At 60.5% G+C, this 19,219-nt stretch overlaps 1 protein-coding gene across 13 annotated transcripts in view; it reads left to right on the forward strand.

Moving 5' to 3' along the window:
• The window catches only part of RNF212 (ring finger protein 212), an 18,836-nt gene extending 1,194 nt beyond the window's left edge, over positions 1-17,642 (forward strand). For 3 of the 13 annotated variants that reach the window (XM_074352157.1, XM_045519622.2, XM_045519628.2), the window contains exons 3-11: positions 1,339-1,409; positions 2,869-2,925; positions 3,472-3,530; positions 6,722-6,774; positions 6,859-6,919; positions 7,838-7,886; positions 10,160-10,223; positions 16,440-16,509; positions 17,470-17,642. In XM_074352157.1, the coding sequence (XP_074208258.1) occupies positions 1,339-1,409; positions 2,869-2,925; positions 3,472-3,530; positions 6,722-6,774; positions 6,859-6,919; positions 7,838-7,886; positions 10,160-10,223; positions 16,440-16,509; positions 17,470-17,626 (641 nt within the window). In that variant the 3' untranslated portion in view covers positions 17,627-17,642. The other 10 variants (XR_012502029.1, XR_012502030.1, XM_074352141.1 and 7 more) reach the window with 10 other exon arrangements.
• Positions 17,643-19,219: the final 1,577 nt, after the last annotated feature.

The raw sequence follows: 19,219 nt of genomic DNA on the forward strand, positions 1-19,219 counted from the left end.
TTTCTAATTACAAATACAATGCAAAATCACACAAAACTCAAACATAGTAGAAAACTGTAACAGAGAATGTGAAAGTCGGCCAAACCCTGCTCCCGAGGATGACCGCAGCCAGGACTGCGGACCCTGCCCTGGGCGCACCAGTGCCCTTTGTCCCAGTGGAGCTTTCAAGTTCTCTGCAAACGACTGCGTCATCTCACGCTGTTCTCCTACGGGAAAACCTGTGGGTTTTCAGTGTTGTGCTGCGTGAGACAGCCGTGCAGTGCACGCTTTTACCACAGTTCTGCGCGCTCGGGAGAACGTTTCTAGAGCGTAGATCCCTAGAAGTGGGAAAGCAGGGCTTTCTGTCGGGGTCTCCGTGCTGTGGAAGGCGGCCACTCCGTTTGTCCCTTTCAGGGTCTCCGTGTGGATTCTCCCCCAGGAAGGCCCTGGGCCCTGATGGGTCAGCGACAGCACCCTAGCTTCCCTTCCTCTCTGGGGGGGCTCCGAGTTGGGCCAGGTTTTCTGTCACAGTCTGGTCTGTGCTCCCCAGGGCCCAGCTGGTACTGCTCACATTTCTGTCTTGCTTCCCTCAAAAGGTGGGGGCTAGAAGCATAGGGTGGTGTCCGGGGTCTTGGCTCACGTGTGCCTCGGCTGCTCTTGGCCCCACCTCCAGGGCTGGACCATGGGTCCTAGAGCCACTGCACCTGCGCCAGCCCCTCTGCAGGGTCCTCCAGAAGCCCCTCGGGGCCCTGGCCTTTCCAGACGCACTTCCTAGTTTTCAGCGCTGATATGGTTTTCCCCTAAATGTAGTTTTCCTGTCATTCCAGGAGAGACAGGAGCGTAAGTCAGTCCATGGCTGGACCCAGACAGCCATCCTCAAACTTGTTCCAGACCGGGGAGGGCCCGAGGCCCCTGGTCCTCTCGGTCTGGTGTGTCCTGGCCCAGGCACTTCTGTGTTCCATGTGCCCTGGGACAGCTATCGGCCGGGCTTCTGTGTTGAAGTGGCCACGGGGCAGAGGGCCTGGGGTGGGGCAGGCACTTCTTCACGAGGAGTCCCCGTGGGCAGGCGCTGTTTCTTAAACTCTCCTTTCCCATCTGCTTTGTGAGCAGTTATCAGTCATGCTCACTGCTCTTCCCTCCTCTGATTTCACTGTTCCTTCTGCTCAGCCCCACCCTTTGCTGCTAGAGCCCTTCCAGGCCAGGGCGTGTCTCACGCAGAGATGGGACGGGTGGCCAGAGGGCTTACCAGCTGCCGGGCCCCTCCCTGGCAGCCTGCTGGCCTGCCCTCTACCCCGTGGCCCCTGGACCTCGTGGCCCTCAGGGTAGGGAAGGTAGAAGCAGCCTTTCTCTCTCAGACAGACTCCGACATCCGGGCGCTCTTTCTGGGCATCGACGGCCTGTGTAGGAAGTACTCCATGGAGACCTCCCAGGTGAGTCGTGATGCTTCCTTGGAGACTTGGTTTGCGCTGACACCAGGAAATGGTCTCAGAGGAGACCAGGCTACTCTCGGACCTGTGGTCATGTCGTTGGCGAGGGTCTCTGCCTCCTGTGCCAGCTCCACTGGGACAGAGCCATTTGTCACCTTGCCTTCTGCAGGTGACTGGGGACGCTGGCTTTAGCTCTGTCCAAACCCCTCCTGGCTTTGTGTCTAGAACCAGACAGCCCTGCCTCGCTACCCTATACGATGTGAGGTGGGGGGAGGAAGAGGGCCACATCAGGCCCGAAGGGAGGCCCCGGGTGTCTGCCAGCTGAGGCTCTGGCCTGGGTGCAGGGGACCTGAGCACCGTCGACGCGGTCGGGGCCCCCTGGGATGCGGCCTCATGCGTTGTAGGGACTTCTGCAGGGGCAGCCCTAGGGGCCCTTGTGTTACCCCCCCACAGGCCGATGTTCCTGGCAGAGCCTGTGTCCTCCCATACCGTGTCCCCTGACCCCGAGAGCTCTGTCCCTCGAAGGATGCAGGAGCTAGGAGGTTGGGAGGCCCTGAGGAGGAGCCTGTCCCTCCTGACCACAGCCCCACCTTCTGGAAGCAGCCAGACCATAGAGGAGCTCTGAAGATCCGCTGTGGGCTGGGCCAGCCTCCCACAGAGGGGTTTTCTCCCTCAGTTTGTGCCAGACCAGTAAGACCCATGGAAAATGCCGAGATCCCTCAACGTTTGTGCGTGTGTTAGCAGGTTCCTGGGGAGGAGTGACATAGTTTGCCTATCGCCCAGCTCTGCCGTCCCTCCACTGTGCGCAGACAGCAGTGGGAATTGGGCTTGAGCGATTGCAGTTCAGTGTTCCCAGAGGGCAGGGCCCGTCGTCCAAACACTTTGGCTCTTTCTCCTCGCGAGTGAGTCATAGGCATCTATTTTCTGTCTCGTGCTGGCACCCTCAGGAACCCAGTCCCAACTCTGTGCACTGCGGACGTGGTGCTTGGGGTGCATGCAAACGGAGGACCAGGAATGGTGCCGGTTCCAGGCACAGCTGGCCTTGGGTGTCCAGAGCAGGTCGCTGGGCTCCCGGAATCTCACAGCCCCTAAACTGCCCCTTCCTGCCCAGTGCACCCCCAGTCTGTGTAGCAGGTCAGAGAGGTCCTAGTTGGCACTGTCCAGTCAGGAGGCCATCTCGTGAACCAGTCCCTGCTGACTAAGGGACGGTGCACTGTGACTGGCCCGTGTGGGTCATGTCCCATCCTGTGGCCGGGGCTCTGAGCACCACTGAAGCCCCATGCAACCCGCACTTGAGCGGGGGCCCAGCTGTAGCCATGCACCTCCCGGGGCCCCTTGGGCACCTGCCCTGGGGTGGGCTGGGGCACGTGTCTGGAGAGGTGCCGTGGCTTGCACAGAAGCCCCCTGACCTCTGTGGCTGCCATCACGTGCCAGTGTCGGCAGTGACGTGCTGTCTTCTCAGGTTTCAGAATTTCAGGAAAAGCACAGGAGGAGACTGCTGGCCTTCTATGGAGAAAAGGTAAGTCCAGTTGACCTGCCTCGGGACGCTGTGGGCAGCGGGCTGGCACCTGTCCTGCTGGCCCTCCACCTGGGGCATCATCCCTGTGGAGTTCGGCCTTGCGGCCGCCCGGGGACCCAGCCATAGGCTCGGTGTCACCGTGGGATGTCGGGACAGACCTGTCATGACCCCGGATTCATTTGGTGCTTTTTCGCAAGCGTGACCGTGAAGTGAAAGGAAGCTCAGTGCCCACCGCTTGCCCTGGAAGTGTTCTCCTCACTTGATGTCTAAACCCGACAGAGGGCACGTGTAGCTCCCGTGGAAATGGCATTAACCTGGAGTTCCAGCTGTGCCCCGGATTAGAGCCTCCTGCCGGGGCTCCCTGCTGCCCCGATGGGCTCCTGGCCCTGGCTTTCTGGGCACCAGGTGCAGACTCCCTCAGGAATAGCGCAGAAGAGACCCCCACGTCAGCTACTCCTGGGTTAGGGGGTTGAGGGTCCGCTTGTTCTTTCCACTGCTGCTGGGCGCAGGCTCTGCAGTGACCGGAAGTTGTTCCATTGTGTCTAGATTTCCAGCTTGGAGGAGTCCCTCAGGAAGTCGGCGCTGCAGCTAGAGCAGCTGCAAAGGTCAGTTCTCGGTGCACGTGGCGGGTGGGGTGCCTGCCACCCCGACTGGTTGTCTGTCCATCCACGTCCGTCTCAGGTCTTGGTCGTGACCCAGGGAGCGAGAGAAAGAGCACCTCTGTTTACGAGAAACTCTGTTATCCCACAAATGCAGCAGGAAGCTGGAGGGGAGGAAAGAGACTGAAAGGAAAAATTTGAAATTATGAATGGGTCCTCCAGGGCACCCTGTGATTCCTGGGGTGATAGGGGGTTCCGGGAAGAGAGTGGGTGCCACCCTCCTGCAGCGGGGGGGGGGCCCTGCCACCAGGCCCGGTCCCACCTGCAGCCCTGCTGCACGGACGGACGAGGGGAGTGCGACAGTGCTCGGCCCCAGGGGCTCAGTGCCGCACCGCCTAGGAGACAGGCTGTGCTCCGCCAGTATGTTTTGACGTGGTGAATACCAACAGGTCGGCGGGCGGGCAGTGTGTTACCCGGCAGGCTGCAGCGTCCGGAGCCCTGCAGGGCTGCTGTCTCCCCGGCAGTGACACGACACCCCCTCCCCGCCCCGGTGCCTGGATGCTCACCTCCCTGTCACATCTGCACTGAGCACAGCACGGCCACCAAGGGCCTCAGGCTGGAGACAGAGCTGGTCGGAGCTGGGCCGCTCACTGGGCCGTGTGGGGAGGAAGGGCCTCTGCCAGCTATCAGGGTTGGGGTGATGGCGGGTGCTACCCACAGAGGTGTGTTCGGGGCCATTGGGCAGAGGCCGGGCTGTGGCCCCTTCGCCCCAGTCAGAGAGGCTGCCGCTTCATTGGAGGGTTGTGGAAGCCGGGGCGGCCAGGCCGTGTGTGCTGGGTGAGGCTGGACACCGTCGGGGGACAGCGCGTACCGTGAGCTCCCAGCCGGCCACGTGGGTCTGTCCTTCCGGGGTCTGTGCAGTTTGCTTTCTTTCTATGGAATCATGTCCTTCTTGATTATGGAAAACCCCAGCCACTGCTTTTCCTAGCTTTACCCTTCTCCAGTCTCCTGCTGTGGTTTTGTCTGTACCTGGTGTCTACCCCTGGTGGACCTGCCCCTTTGGGCCTCGGTGCCTCATGGCGTCTGCACTCTGTCCCACAGCTACAGTGGTGCGTCCTGCCCTGGCCCGTTTGTCAGTTTGTCTGCTCTGTATCGCATTTCCAGCACATCCCTGATGGTTTCTTTGGAACCCACTGGGTCCTTCAGGGTCCAGCGACCCCCATTTCTGGGCTCTCAGACGCCTGCCTGTGATCCCCTGACAAATTAACAGCCCCAGGGAATGTCCACCTCGTCAGAGTCAAGTCCCACCACCCTTCACAGACCCTGAACCTCTCAACTCAGCTGCAGCCAACCAGAGCCATGTGCACAAGCCGGTCAGCCACCTTGTGACCTGGCCTGACACAAGACCCGACACCCAGCCCTCAGGGCTCAAAGGGGCACCTCTCTGTGGCCCACTGTTGCCTGTGGCAGTAAGCCCTAATAAAGTCCTTTTCTATTTTCATTCTCTATCTTTGGTAAAACCTTTTACCATCCGTGATACCAGTTCTCCTTGTTCCCCAATATTTGGTGCCCCGTACGGGGGCCCCAGAGTAGGGGAGCCCTGCGGGCACATCTCCCTTTCTCTCCTCTCAGCCCTCCCTATGGGGGTCTCCCCCTGGCTTGATGGGAAGCTCCGTTCAGGTGGCCAGATCTCTGTGGCAGGCTTCCTCCTTCTCCCTCTGCCTTCCCTGGTGTTCAGGACTTCCCCTGCATCTTGCCGGGGCCGGGCCACTCTCAGCGGGCTCTGGAACTCGGTCTGATGGACAGGAGTGACCCTGGCTCTCCGGGGTGAACGTACCTGGGAAGTGCCTGCCTTCTCTGAATACCTCTGCTCTCTACTCCTGGCTACTGCGTATCCCGCTCCAGGGTCCCCGCATCGGGGAAGGTACACAGAAGGACTGATCAGCCGGTGCCTGGAGACATCAGGGCCCTGTCTCCTGGTCACGCCCAAATGTGTAAAAGGGAGAGGCCGGTCCGGCGGGGAAAGTGCTGGGAAGTCCTCCCCGCAAGCAGTGCACTGTGCCTGAACCCACTTCATCTCAGCCCGGTTCTTACTCCCCCTTCCTCCAGCTCTGGCCCAACCCCCTGGGGCCCCTCTGTGCTTTCTTGCCTCCAGACCGGCTGAGCCGCCCGTGGGTGAGTCCCCAACTCTTTGCTTTGCTTTACGGCCTCTGTGCTGGTTCAGCTTCTCTTCCTCAGGGGCGTCCTGGGTTAGGGGATGCTAGGAATTTGGCCCTTCTCTCTCAGGAGGAACACCCCTGGAATAGACCCCGAGCGCTCCAGCAGGTGTCGGCCCCTTTGCAGGCCATGTCGACCTGCCCTGGTGGGCGCTGTCTCCACGTTCTCTCCTCCCCGACTGCTGTGGGGAATGCTTCTGCTCCCTGGGACTCACCTTTGGGCTGCATGTGAAAGCCCTGGGATAAGCGTGACTGCCCAGACTTTAAAGATGACGCAGCTTACCTTGTTCCGGAACGCTGCCTGACCCCAGCACCAGCTTCCAGAGCAGGAGACGTGGCTCGTTCGTGGGACTCCGAGCTGCAACCGTGTCTTCCTTTTGCCCCTGCAGTTCTTGCTGTCCAGGCCTGCGTCTCCGCCTTTCCTACGGAGTCTCACAGGCAGGTTCTTTCCTGCCCAGGTCCCTCAGGCTCCAGATGAGCCTTTCTGTGCTGGGCCCGCCCTGTGCTCCATGTGGCCTGTGTCTTCCTCCAGGGAGGACCCGCGCCTCCGCTTGCCCCGAGCCACACCTGCTGTTTCTGCCCCACCCCAGCACCGCATGGTGTGGCTTTGTTACCGCTCAGTGTGGGTCAGTCAGACACTCACCCTCCCTACGTGCCCAGTGTGGCACAGGGTTTGTCCCCCAAGAGGTTTGGAAGCAGAGCGAGTACCCTTTGGGAGCCAGGCACCGCCCTCCCCCCAGGCTTCACTGAGCACCAGCTGTGGTGTCAGCGCTGTCGTAGGCCAGGGGAGCCGCCAGGCCCAGCGCTTGTCCTCAGGGGCCCCGAGGGGTGGCGCCATGTGTGTATAGGTAAATGGGGCAGGGGCAAGGGCAGCACCAGTAAGAGCGTTGGCTGTTGCAGTCTTTATTTCAGATCAGGAGGAACTGCTTACTGGTGGTAGACGTGTGTGGCTTAATTAATGCCTTTTCTTTGTCTGTCTAGCATGAGATTGGCCCAACAAACAGCTTTTGGCACAATAAAAACTCCGGTTTCGAGTAAGTAAAGTGACGTCCAGAAGCGAGGGTGGAGAGGCCGGTGCCGAGTGGCACCAGGTCGCCAACACTGGGTTCTCCTCACAGCTCCCACTGCAAAGCCCAGCGGGCCTCTGTTCCTGCCACCTGACTCCTCGGCCTCTCAGAGGTGTGTGGGGCGTCCTGGACCACATCTGTCAGCGGCCCAGTCCTCCCTGTGGCCCCCTACATCCCCAGCCCTCCGCCCTCTAGCCCCAGGTGCTTAGCAGTATTTGGCGTAGGGCTCAGCCACGTTCCCCTCCCTCTGCTCAGCCACAGGTCCCACAGTCAGGTGTGCGGCCCAGGCCAGCCAGTCACAGCACTGGTCCTGGCCGTGTGAGAGGTTGAGGGCGGTTGTGTGACCCTGGCTGGGCCAGCTAGGGGAGGAGGTGGTTAGAAGTGAATCCAACTCTGAGGAGGCAGGTCGAGAGTGGTGGGCTGGGCTAGTGGCACCGTGGAGGACCTGGCCCACCCTGGCTGGGTCTTTCTCTTGGAAGATTGGAGCTAAGTCCACTTGGAGTGCAGGAGGTGTGGGGGTTGCGGAGACCCTGCTGGCTTGCCTCCACCCCCCAGCTCTTTCCAGCAGCCCTGTGTCAGCAAGCTCAGGAAGGAACTGGACGAGGTCCTCTCCCCGCCCACCTCTCTCTTGCTGGTGTCCAGCCGTGTGTCCTGTCAGCCCCTGGCCTGACTCTTTTAAGGAACTAACGTTGATCAAGCCTGTGTGAATGTGGGGGCCGCGCAGTAGGTGTGGGTGGGAGGCGATACTCCTGCTCCTGGGAGGTCTGGCAGGAGCAGGTGCTGGTGGCCAGAGGAGGGGCCTTCCTGGAGGAGTGGTGGCAAGGAGGGGAGGCCGGGGCCGGAGGAGGAGGGCTCCATGCTCTGTGGGAGGGTGTGCGGCCTGTCTCTCAGACCTCAGGCCCCATGTAGGTGGCACTGTGACACTGAGCCAATAGCGAAGAGGAAGGAGAGCGGCCTACAGGCTGGTGTGTGCCTCTGCATCGCGTCCTGGTCGCCAGCCCCAGGCCCCTAACGACCTCTCACTCTCTAGCAGGGTGGAGTCCATGGAAGTCGACCTCACCCCCTCCCCAAGGAGAAAAGTAAGTACACCTGCCCGCCTCTGTGTACTTGTCCCCTGCCTGCTTGGAGTTTTCAGGTTTCTCAGCCCTGATGACCATCATGAACGGTGTCTTCATTGCATACTGGGCCAGGGGGTGGGCGCCGTGGGACGTGGGGCACAGGCTGGGTCCTGGCAAGCGTGTGTGCCCCTGCCCAGCTGGCGTGGGGAGAGTGGCTGCCATGTCTGCACATGTGGCCAGAGAGAGGTAGCAGAACCCGGCTGATGCCGTCAGCCCAGGCAGAGAGGTGCGGCTCTCAAGTTCACAAGTCCTCAAGGGAACATGGCCAGGACTGAAGCATCATCGCCAGCTCCAGCCAGCTCCCATTCAGCTCAAGGCTGGGACCTGACAGCCGGAGGGGACGGGGACAGGGGCTCAAGGTGCGGCCTTGTGGCCACCAGTGCCTCGTAGTGCCTTCCTCTCACTGCTGGCCACTGGACTGAGCTCTGCCCGGAGCCAGCCTGCCACTGCTGTAAGCACCTTAGAAACGAGAACCGGGTGCCCTGGCAGCCCTGTAAGGTGGATGCCAGCGTGTCGGCTGGTTGGTGAGAAACTGCTTATTTCCAGGGAACTGTCTGAAAGCGGGTTGTGGAGGAGCCTGGATTCCAGGGCGAGACGGTGGGGATGCTGAGCCCAGCTGGCCGCCTCCCCACACCTCCCATCCCACCATGTCGGCCACGCTCCCAGACGTCCTGCCGGGAGGGGTCTGTGAGTGTGCCTCCTCCCTGCCCTGGGCTGGGTGTCTGCCCCCCACTGCAGGCCGTGGCAGCTCTTGAAGAAGCCCTCCTTCCAGTTCACGAGTCCCTGCCTGCCCACCTTGGCCCCCAGAAACTGGACCATGATCCTCAGGCCACACGTGGCCTCATTTCAGAGGTCGAAGACTGACTGGCTAAGTGAGGGCATGTGCCTGGGTGTCACACTGGAAATTGCAGCTATAGGACCAGAATGCAGTGAAATGATTTGAATAGCAAGTCAGGACTCCACCACCGTCTAGAGAGGCCGGAAGGGGAAGGAGTCACGCCTTCGTGGACTGAGGCTGCCACCACAGTGTCTCATCTGCTGGTCCTGCACAGCCACGCCAGTGCCCTGCCCCAGACGGGCCCACTTCTGTGTGCAGCCACCTCTTTGGGCACGTGTACCTTTAAATCCCTTCTGTCTCGCCTGTTCCTGGCTTCTCCCCCCAAAAGAGGACTCGAGCGAGAACTGACCCAAGGAGTAAAGCTCTTCCTTATCAGAAGCCTGGGTAAGAAGAGACAATTTGCTGGATTCTAATCCAACGTGATTTTCATCCTCACTGTGTGATGATGACTCTTCTCTGTTGGAGTTTCAGCGTGGATCGGCTGGTCAGAGCTGGCCTGAACTGGACATGTGGCCAGCTGGGCAGAACGGGCAGGGGTGGAGGTCATGGTGGACCACGAAGCTGAGGGGCACTGGGGGCCCAGGAGGTGCCGAGCAGGCTCTGAAAGCAGCGGGGAACAGACCAGCAGCTGGAGGGGCTGTGAGATCGGGCTCCACTCGCACTGGGCCACGATGGAGCCACACCAGGGGCAGGCGGGGTGGTTGGTTATCTCCAGAGAGGGGATCTGGGGGGTGGGCACTGGCCTGCTGGGGGCTGCAGTCCATTTGCAAGGCATCTGCCCTGAAGAAGCTGGTCCCTTCGAGCGTGGAGTCTTGCCAGCGGGCAGGGCCGGGGTCAGGGCAGAGGGTGTGCTGGAACAGGAGTCGGGGAGCTGGGGGGAGGCCCCTTGACAAGGGGGCTCAGCACCGTTGTGCGGGGGCACAGACTCGGAGGGTGGCCTGAGACCCGAGCAGGGGCACAGGTTGGGTGGGGCAGTGGCCCACCTGGGGCCACAGGAGCGGGCCAGGATGGGCTGTGGGAATAGGCAGTCAGTAGCTGTGCCCCCCGGCCCCCCCGGCCCAACTCCCAGGGAGAGAAGGGTCCGGGCTGAGGGCTTGGCGAGGAGCGAGCCCGGTGCCCCGTGGCGTCAGGGCGACCTGAGGGTTTCAGAACTCCTGGTGTCAGCCGAGAACTCACTGCTTTTTCCTTCTGGGATCCGTCAAAGCCCCAGGGGAGTCCTCTCCCCTCCCCACACGGGCCCTCCGGGCTGGGGAGCAAAGCAGTCCTGCCCTCCCGGCCATGTCCGGGCCAGACAGCGGCTCCCAGGCAGGCGGGACTCGAGCTGTGTCCAGGAAGACGAGGGGACTTTGCACACAAGTGACAGCTCTGGGACGCTGTTCTCTTTTTCACGCCGTAGCCCGAGGCCACGGCCGGCCCCGCAAGGATCTCCGTGATCAGTCCACCTCGAGACGGACGCATGGGTAAGTGGGGTGATGCCACTTGACCTCTGTCCACATGCACTGGAGGGCGTCAGAGCCCAGTGGGGGGCCTCCTGCAGTGAAGTCCAGGTTTGGGTTCGTGGGGACCACATGGGCCCTACCTGACGGCTCGATGCACGCCACCCTCAGAGCCCAAGTCCTCCCTGTGAGCAGGAATCCCAGCACCCGGTTTGGAAATCGCCAGAGTGGCTGGTGGGTGCCCCTTCCCCTGATGTCTCTGCCCACCACCCCCCAGGCACCAGGCTCTGCGGCTCAAGCCCTGTTCCCACCTCCCGCCCCCCCTCACCAGACAGCCAGGCCAGGTTGTCGTGGAAATGTTCACATTTGGGGTTCTCAGCCCTCAGCTCTTCTGTTCGCTTTCCTGAGTGGCTGCTTGCATCTCCCTCCTTGGATTCATCTTCCTTCTTGTTGGAGCTGGGGTTATGGTAACTTCCTCTTGTGTAGGTTTCTGTGCAGGTCTGTCTATGGCCTGTTGGTGCCACCCTCCCGCCATTACACCTGGGTGGGCTGACTTCCTGTGCTGGAGCTCCTGCCACAGGCCCCCCCCCCGCCCGCCCCCTCCCCCACCGTGGGTGCTGTGCTTCTAGCCTTGGCTCCTCACCTGGGCAGGCCTGCGTCTTCATCTCCCTGTCCACTGCCCACCATCCACCCCTGCAGTCTAGGGCCTTTTCCTTTCGTCCTCCCCCCCCCACCCCCGTCACTGAGTGCCGTCACCAGGTCCCACATTCACGGTACTAGGGGCTTGTGCCGGTGGGTTGAGCACCTCCCACACATGGGTGAGGGTTCCTGACCCTCGTCCTCAGTCCTGCCCACTCCCTTGTGGCTTGTCCCCAGTGTCTGAGGTGGCCTTCCTCCTGCATGTACTCACTCTGCCGGGGGCCTCGTGGGGCCGGGCGAGATGCCCTCAGTGCCCGCTGTCCCTGCCGCGTGCGTGGCCTTAGAGTTTCCAGGTAGTTGGGTTTCACGTTGGGACCCGGGTCTGGGGGACATGCTGTCCCCCCTCCTAGTGTCTGGCCTCACAAGACCCTCTTATGCTCGGGTGTGGGTGACGCCCATACTACAGGAAAGGTCCTCTTTCTGTGATTCACGATTCCAGGCGTTTCATGTCCGTCATTGGTCGGAAGCCCAAGGCAAGAAAGCCCCCAGATACTTGAGGCCAAAACTGACAATTAAAAAGAGAAATAATTAATTCAACGCTTTATAGTTTGAACACTTCAGTAGCCCGCTGTCAGTGATTGAAGGAACAACCAGACAAGCAAGGAGACGGGAGGCTGCGCACCGGCAAGCCTGACATCCGCCAGCAGCAGAGTGGCCTCCCACGTGCAGGTGGGCACGCTCCAGGGCAGGCCCTGTGCTGGGGGCGCCTGAGAGGAGTCTCATGCGGAGTGCGTTTGGGACCACAGTGGGATTAAAATTGTAAACCAGCAACAAGGAAAATGAGAGTAAAATGGATGTTTGGAAGTGAAACAGCACAGTTACGACCAGCTTACGGACCAAAAGAGAAATCGCAAGTAGCAACAGAAAACGTCTTGAACTGCATGAAAGCAGACACCTCGGGTCAAAGTTTGTAGGGTGCTGGTGGGGTGACGCGGGGAGGGGATGTGGAGCTTTTCATGCGGACGTTGGGAGGGAGGCCTGGAAACAGTCGTCTAAGCTCCCACCCGGAGAAGCTGCGAGACGGTGTCTGCAGAAGAGAAACAGAAGCAGTAGAGGAAGCCAGCGGGACTGCAGTGCCTGGGCTGCCCAGGAGAGAGGACACATGGCGGGACTCGGGCGACAGAGGGACGTCGCTGCACAGCCTGCAGCTGCTCCAGGGTCGTAGGGAACGTTACGAGCAACTCCGCCCGCAGAGTAGATGGCTTACGTGAAACGGGCAAATTCCTGAAAAGACAGAAACGGTCGGAACTACCTCAGAGGAAGTACTTAATCTTGGAGGAGCTCCATCAGGTGAAGAAGCTGAGTTGTAACTTCTCAACGTTCCCACGAAGAAAAGCCTGTTTCTCGATGTCTTTGTGGGCAAACTATGAAATGCGAAGAACTAGCACCAGTCCTGCAGAGACTTTTCCAGGAAGTGGGATCAGACGCTTCCCGGCTCGGTCCGTGAGGCCAGCGGTGTTTCCACAGCACAGCCAGGCGTTCCGGGAGAGCTGAGCGGTATTCCCCGTGAGCGTGGCGCAGGGCCCGTAACACACACGAGGCAGTCAGTGTAGCAGCATGTAAAGAGGATTTTACACTGTCACCAGGGGGCTCAGCTCAAGAATTCAAGGTTATTTGACATCTGAAAATCAGTTAAATTAGTAGAATAAAGGACCTAAAAAATCTTTTCACCAGGAAAAGAACTTGAGGAGGGGAGGGTAGAGCTCCGTGGTAGAGCGTGTGCTCGGCATGCCCAAGGTCCTGGGTTCAATTCCCAGCACCTCCATTAAGAAAGGAAGAAAAGAAAAAAATCTGGCAAAATTCTAGTCGTTGACGGTAGAACCTCTCAAACACGTGATAGAAGGACATGTCCTAGTCTGATGAAGGGTGTCCACCAAAAGCCCACAGCCCGTGTCATGACGCTGAAATAGTGAACATTTTCCCTCAGTACCAGGAACTGGTGGGGATGTCTGCTGGCGGAGCAGAGGTCAACGGGCGTGGGTTGGAGAGGAGGCGGCATGACTGAGGACAGCGTGGTCTGGAGGAATATCACGAGGGATCAAGGAGAAGACGGTGGGAAATTATAAACACGGCTGTGCTAGGTCGGGATTCCATCCCTCCAGCCAGCAGGACTGAATTAGTCGAGTGGTGCTGACAGTCGAGGTCGGTCCTGTTGGTTAGTGTGTCCCACCCTTTCTGCCGTAAGTGTCACGTCGTCACTGTTACTGGTGCTTCACGGTGAGGTTTGAAATCAGGTGCTTTGTACTTACTTCCCAGAGTAACCTTGGCTGGTCTAAGCCTCCGCGTCTCTGTGAAAATCTGAAGGTCCGTTTGTCGGATTCTGCCTGAAGCCCTGCTCGGGTTCCGGGGGGAGTGTCACGGAACCTGCGCTTGCGCCAGGGGAGAGTCGCGCCTTCAGTCCGAGGACGTGACGCGCCTGCCGACTGGGTCCCTCGTTCACCTTGGTTTCTGAGGAACCCTGTAGTTTTCGAGGTGCTGGTCTTACATTTTCTTGGTAAATTTGTACCTGAGGAGTTAATTACTTTGAAAGTGGACTTTTCTTCATTCAGTTTCAGCTTAGGTACAGTTTGCTCGGGGTGTCTTTCTTCTCAACCTTCGCTGTCACCTGTCTGTCCTTGGAGCCAGCATGTGCCTCAGGTGGACAGTACGTGGTCAGATCCTGCTTGTAACCTCTGCCTTTTGATGGGAGTGTTCGGTCCCTCGATAGTCAGTGTAGTTGTTGGTAGGTTTGGGTTTGTCTCCCACTTTGCTGTGTGTTTTGTGTCCAGTGTGGGATGTTTGGTTTGTCTAAATCTCCTTAACTGCCCGCTTTGCATTCAGTATCTCTAGTGCACCATTTGCTGTGGATTGAGTTGTGTCCCCACAAAATTGTGACTGCACTTGGAGGCGGTGTCTGGGGGTAAGGGTGGTGGCTGACCGGATGGGACTGATCCTCATGCAGGAGACGCACCTGTGGGGCTCCCGGCCCCTTGACCTTGGACTCCGGCTCCAAGTGCAGCGGGGGCGGAGCTGGGACACTGGTCCTGCACTGGTGTGCAGGCTGCGCTGTCCCCGGCCATCCCCTTGGGGACCAGGCCCGGCACCCCCTGCGGCCAGCGCTCCCTGGTCTCTGGGGAAGCCAGTGACTTTGTGAGCTTCACTCCCGTGTCATCACGCATGCTGGGACCCCAGCCAGGCGGTGTTGGAAGCGCTTCCTGTGAAGAGACTAAGCTCGCAGAGGGCACCGAAGTGCGCAGACCCCCGCACTTGTCACCTCCCTGGGGCCGGTGCTGTTGGCGGCTGCTTCCGGTTAAACCAAAGGCCTGGTTTATCGTAGCGCAGGTCAGCTGGTGGCGAAATCTCCCAGTTTTGTGCACATTTGAACGCCTTCGTCTTCGTTTGGAGGGTGTGTCACTGGACGTGAACCCTTGTTTGGCTGCGATGAGCACTTGCAGTCACGTCACCGCCTCTGGCTTCCTGCGTTTCTGACAAGGGGTTGGCCGCAAGCCGCCTTCCTCTGGTGCCATGAGTGTTCTCCTGCTGCCTGGAAGTCCGCCTGTCCCTGCTCCCTGTGGCTTTGGGGACCTTCTCGAAGCCGGCAAGTGCGAGTCCTCCAGCCTTGTCCTTCGTCTCGGGGATGAGGGGCTGCAGCCCTGGCCGTGCCTCCTCCTCCCTGGCCCCTTCCCACCGGGCTCAGCCCTCTAGAGGGTTCCCTGGTTTCGGCTCCATCATGGCTGGAGGTCCCTTCTCCACAAACATTTGCAGGCGAGTGGAGGAGCCATGGGCGCAGCGTCTCGCTCCCTGGCCCATCTGTCCTGCGAGCCGTGCTGACCCTTCCACGGCCCCTCGCGCCCCCCACCACCGTCGGCACTCAGTGTCCCATCCACACGACATCACCGGCCCCCGGTGTCCCCATGCTCCTGACAGTGAAACTCATCTTTAAGTGTCAACACGTTTTCCGTTTTGATTTTCAAATGGAAATCTTTCCAAGGAGCAGAGAGCAGCTTGCTTTCCTGAGCAGAAGCAACCTAACTCGGACTGTCCTGTTGCTGGTGGAGCTTCATCTGGTCACTTCTTCTAGTCGGGCTGCAGCCCAGCCCTGAGGATGGCCTCCTCGGGCCCCTGGCATCGCGCCTCCCTCCAGCAGCACGCTGAGTCACCACCCTCAGGACAGAGGCCTGCCGCGGCCTAGGGTCCGCAGGCAGGACTGAAGGACCCCTGTTCTGGGGTCAGAGCACTGCCCACACAACCTCGTGAGTCACTGACCTCCTGGCCCTCGGTGTCCTTGTCCGTGCTGTAACGGCTGTGTCCACAAGGGACCGTGCCCGGTGGGTGGGTAAGAAGCCGCCCTGCTGAGCAGCGCGGCGCTGGGCACGTCGTCTCTGGACAGAAGGGCCTTGATGTCACTCATGTCCAGCTGCGCCCGGAACTGTGCCACCAGGTCTGATGAGGCCAACAGACGAGACAGTGCCACAGGGGAGGAAGTTTTTACAATCACAGTCCCTGGAAGCAGGAGGCAGGGCCACTCAGGAGGCCAAGGGGCCAAGGGGGCCACGGAGGCAAGAGCCTCCGCCGTGGTTTTGGGGGAAGGAATGGGCAGGGCGGTGGGTGCAGGCCAGCCGGGTTTGGGGCTGGCAGTCCTGGCATAGGCACGGCCTCGTTTGTCTGATGTCCACCTGGGCTGATCAGGGCAGAGTGTGGCAGGCAGACAAGAGGAGGGGTCACGGGCACGCTCCGCTCACCTGCTGGCCTCTGCCGCCTGTGGGAGTCAGCCAGCCCCGGGAGGGGCAGTCTCCCCAGGGTTAGCACGGCCCCTAGACGTCACACCCTCGGAAAACACAGAAAACAGCACAGTTAACGCAGTGCTGAGGGGGGTTCTATTCCCCAGCCCGCTGCTGTGGTCCTCCAGGGGGCACCTGCAGTGGGCAGTCCTCCTGGCCTGCACAGCCCAGGGGCAGAGATGAGGCCCCTACTGGCCTCTTAGTGCTGTGCAGCCTCGGGCAAGGTGCTCCCCCTCTCTGATCCTTCGGTTATGCGCAGGGTAACAGGAAAGGACACAGGAGCCTGACCTTAGTGCTGTCTTCCCGTCCTCCCCTGGCTTTCTCGAACCATCGGAGCTCACCTGTCAGATGCAGAGGAATTTGGGTATCAGGAAGGGGCAGTCTTTCCGCATTTGCCTTTGGTGGGACTGACACGTACCAGGGACCATTTATATCTTTAAAAGAGGCTTCTTATTCGCTCAGAAGGTTTCAACAGAGACTGGGGCCGTGTGAAAATCTCACGGTTTGGGTGGAGAGGACACAAGTCGTCCTGGGGCCCGTGTCAGCCCCGCTGTCCTGCCCCCTTCCTCCCAGCAGAACTGAAGGGCTTCCCTCCCGGGTTCTCAGAGTCACTGGAGCCAAAATCAGTGGGAGGGTCCACACCAGGGCTGCCCCTCCTCCCTGATGGAGCCCTGGCGGTGGGTCCTGAGACTTGGCAGGACCAGGGCTGGTGCTTGGCCGGAACGCTGAAGGGGGTGAGGAGGAAGCAGCCCTGTGCTCACACACACCTCCACCCCGGCAGGCAGCGTGGCCCACCACCCTCAGCACCTCAGCCTGACGCCACGTCGCTCCAGCGAACCCCAGGCTCCCAGGTGGGTGAAGTGGGAGCGTGAGGGGCCACCCGCCTCGCCGGCTACTTCGTGTGTTTGAAGCTAGAATGTAATTTAGTGGGAGCCCTGTTGCTAAAACCCAGGAGCACTGCGTGTGGCTGCACAGCCGGTCACCCCAAGACTGGCCCGGGGGTGGTGAGTTCCCTGTGGGCCCTGCATCCGGGGGGCCTGGCTATGTCCCCACCGCTCTGTTTACAGAAGCAAGTGGGGTGCGTCTCCCAGCCCGAGCGGCGTGCCGGCACCTCCCTCGGCCAAGCTTGTCCTGGATGTGCGGCCGCCTTCTCTGCTGCACATCCAAGCGCTCGCTGGCTGCCCCTCAGGGCTCGTTCTTAAGATGGAAGGTCCGGTGGCCTCTCTAAAAGGCAGACCCTCCCCTCTCACCCCTCCTCACCCAAGGTCCCACAGCGACAAGTCCACATTTTGCCGTCTGGCACAGTCCAGCCCTGGCCTCCAGATTGCATGCCCATTGCCCCTCGGTTCACGATGCCGTCCCTACTCACCTACCTGACCACAGGCTGCCCTCCACCCCACCCCACACCACAGGGAGCTGGGCCCTCCACCCAGTGCCCTGTGACCCCCAGGGAGCCAGGCCCGCCCACCTCCAGCTCGGTGCCCTCTTGTTTGTAACCAGACTTTTTCTGCGTCAGCACAGAGGGAGTCCAGCGGGGGGGGGGGGGGGGGGGTCCGCCGACTGCAGGCTCTGAGCCTGGTAAAGGGCAGCCTTTCTTGGGGGCCCTGGCACGGTCACCTCAGCCCAGAAAGGGCCTCCTGTGAGGTGGCCTGCTAGTGCGCTACATGTGCAGCTGCTCCCGCAGGCCCAGCAGCCCCAAGCTCGCCACGTGGCTGGTCTCTCCTTCTCGGAACATGTCTTGAGTCTGCACGTGGCCTTGAATGCTAGAAAGCCGTTGAGGCTTAGTTACTGTGTTACTGAATTCATCACAGGATCCCAGCGCTGCGGCTCCCCTGTGAGGGGTGGACCGGGAGCCCAGCGCCCCCACCGGCCAGCGGAGCGGGGAGAGGGGTGGCACCCAGGCCCCCCATCAGCATCGCGGGCCTGCTGCAGAGGCAGCATTTAAGCAAGTGCTGCTTTGAAAAGTAAACGCTTTTCCCTGAAATGCACGTGTGAGAATGTCTGTGTGGTAAGAGCAGACACGAGACTGGAACTTGGAACGTTCTTAAGAATCGTGTTCTGAGCGTCTCGGTGGTTTGGAACCGGTGGTGTCCGCAGTGAATCCCACGTGGGTCATGCTCTGGACACCTCCTGCAGGGTCTGCCGGCCTCAGGGTTCAGGTGCGGGAGTGAGAGGCCCCGCGTGCCCTCAGTCACGTCACAGTGCTGGCAAGTCCCTCGCGCAGTGGATAAACATCTCGGCCTTCAGATGCCAGCGCTGGGGTGGGACGGGCACCACCTGTGGCCTCCCTGCTGGCTGCGTCTGGTCGCGACTTGGCTCCTGTTCAGCAGCAGTCTGTCTCCAGACGTGGGCTCATGGGTGACCTCCCCACGGGCAGTGTGCTCCCTCCTCACCCCACTGTCGGGACAGCGCCAGCTGGAAAACAGGCTTATCGGGTTAATTTTAGTCCTTTATGGTGCGGTTACCTGAAACTTGTCCAGAAACTTCTGGATCCTCCCACCTGGGTCAGGCCCACTGCCAAGGTGTGTAACAGGCAGGAAGCAGGTGCCACCCCTTCTGCACTTGGGAAGCCTGAGGCTGGGCAGGCCGTGCGCCTCCACGTGGGCTGGCGTTTCTGTGTGGGGCAGGGGCAGGAGGGAGCCCTGTGCGAGATGACCAGCGTCCCATGTCAGGAAATGCCCACGTGTTATAAAACCCTGAACAGTGCGGTGTTTCTGTGTGTGGGACGTGGGAAGGTAGGTGAGCATGCCCGCAGAGAGGACTCTCGAGCGGACGACACGGCCACAGGCGTCGGGGGAGGCGGTGCTCCCTGCAGGCGGAGCCTGGCTCTGGGCTGGGGCCTGGGTGTCAGCCTGGCCCACGGTTCTAAACCCTTACTCTTCATCCCCCGCCTCATGCTCATGTTTTCAGCATTTCCTGTTCTTTGTTGCTTTTCACATATGAGTGTCGGTCAACCCTCATCCACCTACCCCTTGGGGTCAGCTGACCACTGGCATCAGCATGTCAATTATTTCAATTATCTCCATTGGAAAGACAAAATTAAATAAAATATCCAAATGTTGGTGCAAGCCCTGTAGCAAAAACGACGTCACACCAGCCCAGACTCCTCACCAGTGCACGTGCGGACGTCCAGGCTCAGCCCAGACACTGACAAGTGGGGTGTCGGGCGTCGGGGGCCCAGGCCCAGCAGCAGGGGGGAGGGCCGTCCGGGGTCGAGTGAGCGGGTCACAGTGCTCCTGGCCCCTGCAGGGTCCGGGCCCCAGCGTGTGCTGCTCTCGTCTGGCCCGGTGGCTGGGGTGGGAGCTGCACCCACAGGGGCCTGATGGACACTCTTGGCAGTGTTGGGGCCTCGGTGTCTCGTCTGCCAAGTGGAAATTAAGTGCAGCCACCATGATTTAGGAGGACACAGTGGTGGGTGTCCTGACAGCCATAGCCCAGTGACCATGCTGACCACCAGTTCTCCGCCTGGGCCTTCCCTTTCTTGCAGCCAGCGTGCAGTCATGAGTCAGAGCCGGATGCCCTGCAGGGACACAGGAGGGCGTCCGAGCAGGGCCTTCTGTG

The sequence above is a fragment of the Camelus bactrianus genome, chromosome 2 (assembly GCF_048773025.1).
Source record: "Camelus bactrianus isolate YW-2024 breed Bactrian camel chromosome 2, ASM4877302v1, whole genome shotgun sequence".
NCBI classification, from domain to species: domain Eukaryota; kingdom Metazoa; phylum Chordata; class Mammalia; order Artiodactyla; family Camelidae; genus Camelus; species Camelus bactrianus.